The 9756-nt window shown below is 55.1% G+C and overlaps 1 protein-coding gene across 1 annotated transcript; it reads left to right on the forward strand.

Annotated features, from left to right (window-relative positions):
* Positions 1-1148: 1148 nt before the first annotated feature.
* TNMD (tenomodulin) lies at positions 1149-9332 on the forward strand. The gene is made up of 7 exons (XM_058847967.1): positions 1149-1196; positions 1320-1454; positions 4533-4673; positions 5456-5557; positions 7265-7418; positions 8573-8745; positions 9049-9332. Exons 1-7 carry the CDS (start codon positions 1149-1151, stop codon positions 9256-9258), a joined length of 963 nt encoding a protein of 320 aa, XP_058703950.1. The 3' UTR covers positions 9259-9332.
* The last annotated feature ends 424 nt before the right edge of the window (positions 9333-9756 follow it).

Here is a 9756-nt window from a genome sequence, read left to right on the forward strand (position 1 = left end):
CACACACACAGACACACACAGACACACAGACACACACAGACAGACAAACACACACACACACAAACACACTCACACACGTGTGTGCACTGCATGGCCAGGCACAGCCATGCACACCCTGCTCACGTGTCTGTACACACACACAGACATACACACACACAAACACACAAACACACTCACACACACTCAAACACAAACATTTACACACACGCACAAACACAGACAGACAAACACACACACACACACACACTCACAAACACACTCACACACACACAGACACACACGTGTGCACACTGCATGGCCAGGCACAGCCATGCACACCCTGCTCACATGTCTGTACACACACACAAACACAGACAGACAAACACACACACACACACATTCACATCACAAACACACACACACACACACACACAAACACACTCACAGAGACACACACACACAAACACATTCACACTCACAAACACACACACGTGTGCACAGGTGTCTCCCTGCCATGCCTGTGTCCCCATGCCATGTCCATGTCCCCTGCCATGCCCCTGTCCCCATGCCATGCCCGTGACCCCGCTGGCAGCTCCTGGGCTGTTCCCACACATGCACAGACAGTGTGGCAGTGTCCCTGTCCCCAAGCTCACAGGTACCCTGCAGTCTGGGCACCTCCAGCCATTGGCACACAGGCAGAAGGGAAGGGCAGAAGGGCAGACCAAGCAAGGAGAGAGCCCTGGACGTGTCTGCCAGCCAGGGCACCGTGGGGCCAGCCTGGGCACCTTGGGGTCACCCTGGGCACCGTGGGGCCAGCCAGGGCACCGTGGGGCCAGCCTGGGCACCTTGGGGTCACCCTGGGCACCGTGGGGCCAGCCTGGGCACCATGGGGTCACCCTGGGCACTGTGGGACCAGCCAGGGCACCGTGGGGCCAGCCAGGGCACCATGGGGTCACCCTGGGCACCATAGGGCCAGCCTGGGCACCGTGGCCCTGGCACTGGCGCGTCCAGCGGCCTGGCACCGGCCGGGCCCCATGGCCAGCAGCGCTGCAGGGATGCTGGCTGTCCCTCCGTGGGGGTGGCCGTGGCCCAGCCTTCCCCCTGCATGTGCAGCCAGAGCCTGTGTAACTCCACCTCGGAGCAGGCTGGCTGCTCACACACGGGACACCATGGGAGGCACGGCTCAGCGCAGCCCGGAGCGCTGCCGCGTTCTGCACGTAAGTTCATGGCTTTGCCTCGCCACCCTGCATCCCTGCGCTGCCACAAACGCCTGAGGAGTGTCCTCCTCCCTCGGGGAGCCCCCAGCACACCCTGCCTGCCACTGCTTTCTCACCCAATAGGCAGAAGCAGCCAAGCCCAGGAAGAAGAGCTGCCCCGGGTACCAGCTCTGTGGACTGCTCCTCTGCGTGCTGCTCCTTTCTCTTATTCTGATATTTTTTGGTGTCAAATACCTCTGGAACCCAGCACCCAGAAAAGTAAGTAAAAATTCTTTGATCCTGCATTTCAGAGCGTTGCTTCCCCAGAGCTGTCCCCCTCCCCTTGACTCTCTGAAACTTTTAACAACTCTCCAAAACCCAGGCAACTTCACAAAATGCATTTTCTCAGACCACAGGTATTCATGGGACTTTTAAAAATCTTTGCATTATTCATAACTAGCTTTTACTTTACACAGGCTGGGTTTTTTCCCTGTCACCGCATTCTTTCCCCAGTTGACAATTACAGGGGATGGGAGCTAAGCCATGAAGAGTTAAAGTTACTCTTATTTCACCAGCAGCAAATTTTATGACAAGTAAGAAAATATTTTCCATTTCATTTCAATTATCTTGCCAGAAACCGGTGGAAAAGTCATTATGCCACCGCATAAAGAGGAGAGAAAGCCAGGACGCAGCGGTGATTGATTGTCACGGATTATATTTCTTACTTTAATGTGTCTGCAATGTGAGGGACGGTGAGAAGGATTAGCTTCTGGAGGAGCTCCTGCTAACTGGATTGGGCTCTTTCATTCCCAGCTGCAGACGGACACTGCTGCAAGTGCCGAGCGTGTTGGGGCAGCAGCAGGACTGAGCATCTCCAGGCACAGCCTCTGCCCACTGCTGCCAAAGCCCTTTTTTATCCCACACCCCAAGTAAATTGTTTAACCTCGAAACCAGCACCCTGCCTGCTGCCTCTCATCCTCCTTTCCTTTGAATTTCCATGCTCATCCAGGAGGCCCCTCTTTGCACCCCATCACCAGTGGGTTTTTCTAGCTCTTCACATCTCCAGAATTCCTGTGCACAGCCAAGGCAGGCTCTTTCCCACGCTGGCATCTCCAATCTCCCCCCTGCCCTATCCTGGAGCTGCTCCAGCCTGGCCAGGCTGCCCTCCTGCCGGGCAGAGGAAGCACCCTGCTAGCTGGAAACTTTATCTTCTTATCAGCAAATGGAAATAAATACCCCCCGAAATAAAAGAGAAAACAATAAAAGCCATATGTTCCTCCAGAATCCTGCCAAGACGATTATAAAGTCTCTACTGTTCCTAGAAAAACAGGGGTCATGCCAGGCATGAGGGGAAGAGGCTGTTAACCCCTGGAGGGGCGGTTTTCTCTGGGCAGGCAGCACAGAGACAATGCCACAGCCCCAGAAAGGACATCCAGAACTTGGTGTCCTCACTGGTGGCACTGGTGGAGGATGGAGTCCATCCAGCACTCCCCAGCACCTGGGGCAGGCAGGAAGGGTGTGAGGTGATGGGAAAGCAGAGCTGTTCCTGCACTCAGACACTCCCAGAGCCAGCACTGCCCCGTCCCTGTGGCTGTGGGGCTTCTTCAGCCATAGGAGTCCTCAGGACACAGCAGGCTGGGGGGAGTGGCAGTTTGTAACGCTCAAAAATATCAGCCAAGGGGAATTCAACTCTTTAAAGAACATGAAACCCTTCAAGCTTCCTTTGTGTAACTGAAGAGTGGAAAAAAAACTTGAAAGAAGAGTTGTTCCTCTGAGGGGTGGCCTTGGACACGGCTCTGCCCTCTGCACAGCAGCCTCCGCGCTGGCCAGCGCAGCTGATGATTCAGCTAACGAGGGCTTCATCACAGCCTTGCAGAGGGACATATTTCAACCATTCACCAGCAAGTGTCATTTTTAGCCCTATAAAACATCTCACAGCTCTCTGAGCAGCACAGAGCTGGCAAAGCCCAAGTGGGTTAGCTGGCCGCTGTGCTGGCCAAAGTAATTCTTTGTAAATGGAGAGGCACTTGAAGGTAAGGTGCCACCTGGGATCCTTCCCTCCTTGAAATGATTTATGGCACTGTGTGCATTTTGTCAGTCAAAACCAGCAGCCTTCCACCCATCTCAGGCTTCAGACTGTTTTACCATATCATAAAATCCATTGAGAGCTATAAATCTTTACAAAGTCTTCCTGCAGACCAGCAGATGTCCGTGGCTGCCGAGGCACACATCACTCCTCTGACCTTTAAGCAGGGGTGACTGTACCCATCAGTTCCTGCCTGCACAGCCAGTTCTGCCCCCAGGGGGATGCCAAGCAGGGGATACCAACGCTGGGAACAAGGCTGAGAGACTTTGAACAGCCCCAGGGCAGGGATGTGCAGGAACCAGGGGACTGTGCAAGGGGGTTTGGGCTGGCACTAAGGGCAGAGCTCCTGCCCCACACCAGTGGGGCCAGCATGCTCCTGCCTGGTCCCATGGCCACACCCTGGGATGAACAGAGCTCTCCCATCCCTGTGCCTCCATCTCTGCTCCCTGCCCTGTGCATTTGAGGGGGTTTGCACAAGCCCTTTACATCCACGTGGCACTGTTCAATTTGGGAAGCGAGGCTCCCCAGGGCCTGCTGGAGCTCACCGTGCCAGCAGGACGGGCTCTGTGCTTCCAACAGCATCTGCCACTGCTCACCCTGTAAGGGCTGGGCATCCACAGGGACCAGGGACTGCTGGAGCACGGCCAGAGCTGCTCCTGCTCCCCTGGGATGATGCCGGCTGCTGCGCCCCGAGCTCTGCAGCAGCTCTCGAGGAGCTCTTTGATCCGCAGGCAATCCTTGATCTCCTCCAGGCAGAGAGAGGCTCCTGCCTCTGCCTTTCAGGAAAACCAGAAGGCTCAGAGATGGAGAGAGTAAGCTGGGGAGGACATGGTGGAGCAGGTGAGCCGGGGACACAGCGATGGAGCAAAGAGCCGGGGATGCAGCGAGGAACAAGCGAGCCAGGGAGAAGGGAGAATGAAGTACCCGTGGATTTGGGAATCCAGTCCAGCCTGGGATGTAACCAGGCTCATGCCACAGAAAGCACCAGCTGTGGCAAAGCTGCTGGTGCAGGTGTGGGATCTTCTCCCAGGCTTGAGTGGCATCCCAGGGTTGACATCCATTACCCCTCGTCCTGGCTGCAGCCTGCTCTTTCACCCAACCCAGGATCTTCCCTGGGAGCTGCCTCTCCCCCTGCTACCCTGGTGATTGCTCTGGCTCAGAGCTGGGCTGTGAGGAAGCAGCCAGTCCCCAGCAGTGGGGGTCACACAGCTGGGCAGCCTGTGAGGCTGGAGGGGTGCTGAGCTGAGCCCCGTGTCACTTTGGCCTCCCAGGTTTATGACATGGAACACACGTTCTTCAGCAACGGTGAGAAGAAGAAGATTGTGATGGAGATTGACCCACTGGCCAGGACAGAGACCTTCAGCAGCGGGAATGGCAGTGAGGAGATCCTGGAGATCCATGACTTCAAAAACGTGAGTGTGGCCGCTCGTCCCTGAGCCCTGCAGCAGGACTGATGGGATCCTGTGACACTGGAAATCGCTGCAGCAAGTCCCAGGACTGTTTATTCCTGCATCAAGGAGAGCAAGACCCAGACAGGCTGGGGATGCTCTCAAAGGAAAGGAGACATCTACATAAGATTCCACCTGTATTTAATAGTGGCATGGTTCAGTTCCAGTGAAATACATCTTAGAAACAAGACCTAGTTATTGGATTTACCCTTGCAAAGGAGCACAGTGATCATCAGTCTATCTGAGCCCAGTGCATTTGTCTGTCTGGAGAGCATTAAAACCTCATGACGCTGTAGAAGGCTCTCTATGAAACCTAATTAAAATTTGTAGGGAAATACCCTGTGCAGTGACATATGGCAAAATTTTGAGCTAATATCCTAGCAGGAACTGGGGGCTGGATGTTCATATAACCATAACGGTCAGATGCTCTTCTGCATATTTTTATTTATGATAATGAGAGCTCATGATAGTTAGGAGATAGGAGAAGAGGAGCAGAATAACATTTTATGGCTACCTGCCTTAAAATATTTGTAAAAAGCCCAGTTCTCCCAAACCATAAAATGCAATATCCCTTATGAGAACCTGTTAGTACATCTTAGCACCACTGCTGAACGGAACTGGCACAAAAATAGCAACAGGAAAAATATGACTAAACCCTCCTCCTCCAGCTGTACCCTGCCTCCAGTGGGTTATTCATCCTACTCTTTGCCCTCACTGCTTTTTGGGTGTTTACTTTGTTCCCCTAGGGAATAACCGGCATCTTCTTTGTGGGACTTCAAAAGTGTTTCATCAAAACTCAGACCAAAGTCCTACCCGAGACGACAGAGGCCAAGATCCCTGAGCTTGAGGTAGGTGAATAAAACAGGGCTCCCCTCTGCCCTGTGAAATCCACTCCTCTCCCTGCCACAGGGGCTGCCATTCCTCCCATCTGCTCCAGTCTACCCAGAGATGCTGCAATAAAGAAATAATGACTTGTGATCGCTTCATAAAATGATCTTATTTCAGAGCATTGCTTATAAAAACAAGTGAAAAGAGATGGGATTAGACAGCGACAGACAAAAGCACAATACCAGAGATCAAGAACAATAATCCTGTTGTAGTCAAAAGGTCGTAAGGCAGCTCAGGATTAGCAGGCACCAAAAAGTCAATTAAATTGTTTTCTCCAAGATTAGAGCATCATGTTTTCAAACAGAATGAGGCAGAAATAAGTGATTTAAAAGAGAAGCCACATTTAAGAAATGCAGATTGAGAAAACTCTTGGCGTGCAGACGTGAGAGGTGGGAAAAGCACCAGGCTGGGGCCACTTCCTTGTCCTGCATGGACCTTGATCCCACTGATGTGCCTGATGGCATCCTGCTGCAAGGAGCCTCATGGAAGCAAGTGTGGGCTCCAGAATTTAACCCCTCTCTGACAGTGTGACCTGGAGTGACAGCTCAGTCCCTTGACAGCGGTTGTCCTTTGTCCCTGTCCCCATCCCCGAGGCCCTGGTGGTGGCACAGCCTTCCTGCCTCCCCATTTGCAAGAGGATGGGTGTCAGCAGATTGAATCCCCCCCAGGGGAGCTGCTGCAGATAAAACGCCAGCAGGACACGTGTTTGAAATGAAGCGTGGGCAGAAACATTTCCCTGAATCATGACCCAAATTCCCAGACACCGATTCTTTGATTATGCCCTAAGAAGCTAATAGATCTTTTCAGCTACCGTCGTAAAAGGGATATAACTTCCCAGGCTTTAGCAGAACATTGCCCCGGGTAGAGAGCTGAAATGTAAAACCCAGTGAGATAAATGTAGATTTAAGCTCTAGTCATGTCCTCTCGGAGCCTGCACGCTGCCAGGTCTGCAGGCAGCACCTCCCCGACCCCGCGGCTCCCACCAGAGACTCCAGAAATGACCCAGACTGGGTCAGGTTGTGTTGGCTCCTTCCTATGACTTCCTGAAGCCGTAAGGAAAAACTCTATAAAAGAGATATACAGCTCTAGATGCCTTCTGGAGAGAAAAATGCTTTTTGCCAGCTTGCTCTATGGGCTACCACCACCAACACAGACAACGTTGCCTTGGCAGAGAGCTCAGCACAGACCCACCCAATAATCTTTATATATCTCCCTCCCTAAGTGCCTGCCAAAACACACCATGGACTAATGCGACGGCAGAGACATGTGGTATAAATTACAGAATACAGCCATGCAAAGAATTTCTGTGAGGAGTAAATTAAAGTGTTCCATCAAAAAATCAGTAGCAGAAGGAGAGAGGAATTAAGTCCTAGGAGCAAAGTAGAGCAGAGGTGCTTTAATCTTGTGTTTTAAATGACATGGGGGGCTCCAGAAGGTTCTTGCAGGAGAAGGGTCTTGGATGATGAGCTAAGAGAGAAGGGAGCAGGGTGGTGAGGGCTGTGGGGGTATTGTGTGTGCATCCCATGAGCACTGAGAGCCAAGGCAGGTGAAGTCCAGCTGCTCTCAGGGAGGGGAGAGGTGCCTCTAAGCCAAGGGGAGGAGAAGCAGCCAGTGGTGGGAGCAGGGTGTCTCACCACACCAGGGTAATGGCTCACTCTTCCTCCCAGGGAGAAGAAATCACCACCACCTACTTGGAGCAGTCTGTGGTCTGGGTGCCTGGGGAAAAGCCCATTCAGAACAAGGAATTCCTCAAGAGCTCCAAAATTTTTGACATCTGCAAAAATGTGACCATCTTCTGGATCCACCCCACGCCGATAGCAGGTACAAGGAGCCATCTCCTCCCCAGGGGGCTCCTGAGCCCTCTCACTGGGAACAGCCCAGTGACACACCTGTGGCCCCCCTGCCACCTCCCCCTCTGTGACACGGTGGGACACTTGCACAGCCTCGTTGTGCTTGGCAGACATGAACACAGTGCTGCCCACGACCGCAGGAGGTCATGGCCAAGGTAATAGCAGGGGCTGAAGTTTCTCTCTGCAAAGCACTTGCTTCTGCCGGCTCCCCGCCGCCCTGCACTTTGCAGAGTCACCACCCTCCTCATAACAAGGGGGAAAAAAGACAATCCCTTGTACCTGCAAAGGAAGCAGCGCTGCTGGAAACTGGGACGCCTAAATTCTCGTCACCACATGAACATCAGAGTGCGAGCAGACATCTGCATCTAAATCACACGGCGGGGTTGCCACCTCCAGCTGCTCACTACACAGCCCTTGCAGAGGTTGTGGCCTCTGAGATCTGCTGGTGTAATTACCCACTCTCTCTAACCCACTTCCAGCAGAATGAGGCAGTTTAAAAAGCCCTGCTGAGAAAACTCCCTCTGCTCTGCAGCCACAGGGGCACACGGCATCGCTCACAGGTACTGGCCAGCTCGCCAGTGATCCACAGGGCAGCTGGGCACCACAGCTCCCTGATGCAGGGGGAGGCTGCTGTCCTTGACTGCTGTCCCCTTGTTAGAGGACATCTGCAGCAGTGTCCTGGGCCAGTGAGTCCAGCTGGGTCACCAAGGTGCATCCAAAGCCTTTGCCAGGACAGCAGCATCCCAGGGCTGTCTGGCATCTTCCCTAGCACAGGAAAGTTTTGCTGCTGTGGTTCTTTCCTAAGCTAAGAGAGCTGTAGCTGGGCATGATCTGTCCCAAATGATGCTGCTTAGATGGGGCCCTACAAATCCACCTCCCACACAGCCACAGCCCCATGCAGGAGATACCAACACCACCCACCATGGGCTTGGGGATGGAATGGGCCATTGTGTCCTGCAGCCCTGCCCCAGGCTGGGTGGGAGCAGGAGGTAACAGAGCACTGCTTTGCCAGTGGGATTTTCGTGTACCCTGGCACCAAATTCTGCTAGAGACATTAATTCTTGCTGCTGCATTTGTCCGCCTGTTCCACGGTTATTGACAGCAATATTTGGACTCTTCCTGTAGCTCCTGAGCTGTCCAACCTCGAAGGGGCAGAAGAAGAAGACCCTGAGCTGCTGATGGACAACCAGAGCTGGCTGGACGTGGGGAGCGAGCGTGAGCTGGAGAAGGAGGCGCAGGCAGGGCCCAAGCGCCGGGCACGGCAGCTCACCGAGGAGGATCTGCCCGTCAATGACTACGTGAGTGAGGGAATCCCACCCTGGGCTGCCCTGGCCGCAGTCCTGGTGATCCTGGCGGCAGTCCTGGTGATCCTGGCCGCAGTCCTGGTGATCCTGGCCGCAGTCCTGGTGATCCTGGTCGCGGCCCCAGGCTGTCCTGCCTGTTCTCCTTGGGATGCCCTGTGCGTGTCCTTGGGGCGTCCCCATGTCCCCAGGGAGCTCTGCTCCTCCTCTGGGCTGCCCCCTGCCCTCCCAGGCTGTCCTGCCGTGTTCCTGGGGTGCCACAGGACCCCTCCCCGCACCGACCGTGTCTCTCCCCGGCAGTCGGAGAACGGGCTGGAGTTCCACCCTCTGTGGGATGAGCGGGGCTACTGCTGTGCCCGGTGCCGCCGTGCCAACCGCTACTGCCGCCGTGTGTGCGAGCCCCTGCTGGGCTACCACCCCTACCCGTACTGCTACCAGGGCGGGAGGGTCATCTGCCGCATCATCATGCCCTGCAACTGGTGGATCGCCAGGATGCTGGGCAGGGTGTAGCGCCCGCCGCTCCGCCCTGGGCTGCGCGCTGGCACGGGACAGCCCGGGTGATGTCCGGGTGATGCCCGGGTGATGTCCGGGTGATGCCCGGGTGATGCCCGAGTGATGCCCGGGCGATGCCCAGGTGATGCCAGGGTGATTCCCAGGTGCTGTCCGGATGATGCCCGCACACCTGCGGCCCCGGCACCTCCCGGGTGATGCCAGGGTGATGTCTGGGTGATGCCCGCACACCTGCGGCCCCGGCACCTCCCGGGTGATGCCAGGGTGATGTCTGGGTGATGCCCGCACACCTGCGGCCCCGGCACCTCCCGGGTGATGCCAGTGTGATGTCTGGGTGATGCCCGCACACCTGCGGCCCCGGCATCCCCCGGGTGCGACCCCCGCACCCTGCGCTGCTGCCGCGGGGCTGGGCGAAGCCGCGCCCGGCAGTGTAGCGGAACAGCAAGAGGCAAACAATAAACGTCTCGTATGAGCGATTGCAAAGAAAATGGAAAGTCG

This window comes from Poecile atricapillus, chromosome 12 (genome assembly GCF_030490865.1).
Source record: "Poecile atricapillus isolate bPoeAtr1 chromosome 12, bPoeAtr1.hap1, whole genome shotgun sequence".
Classification (NCBI taxonomy): Eukaryota; Metazoa; Chordata; class Aves; order Passeriformes; family Paridae; genus Poecile; species Poecile atricapillus.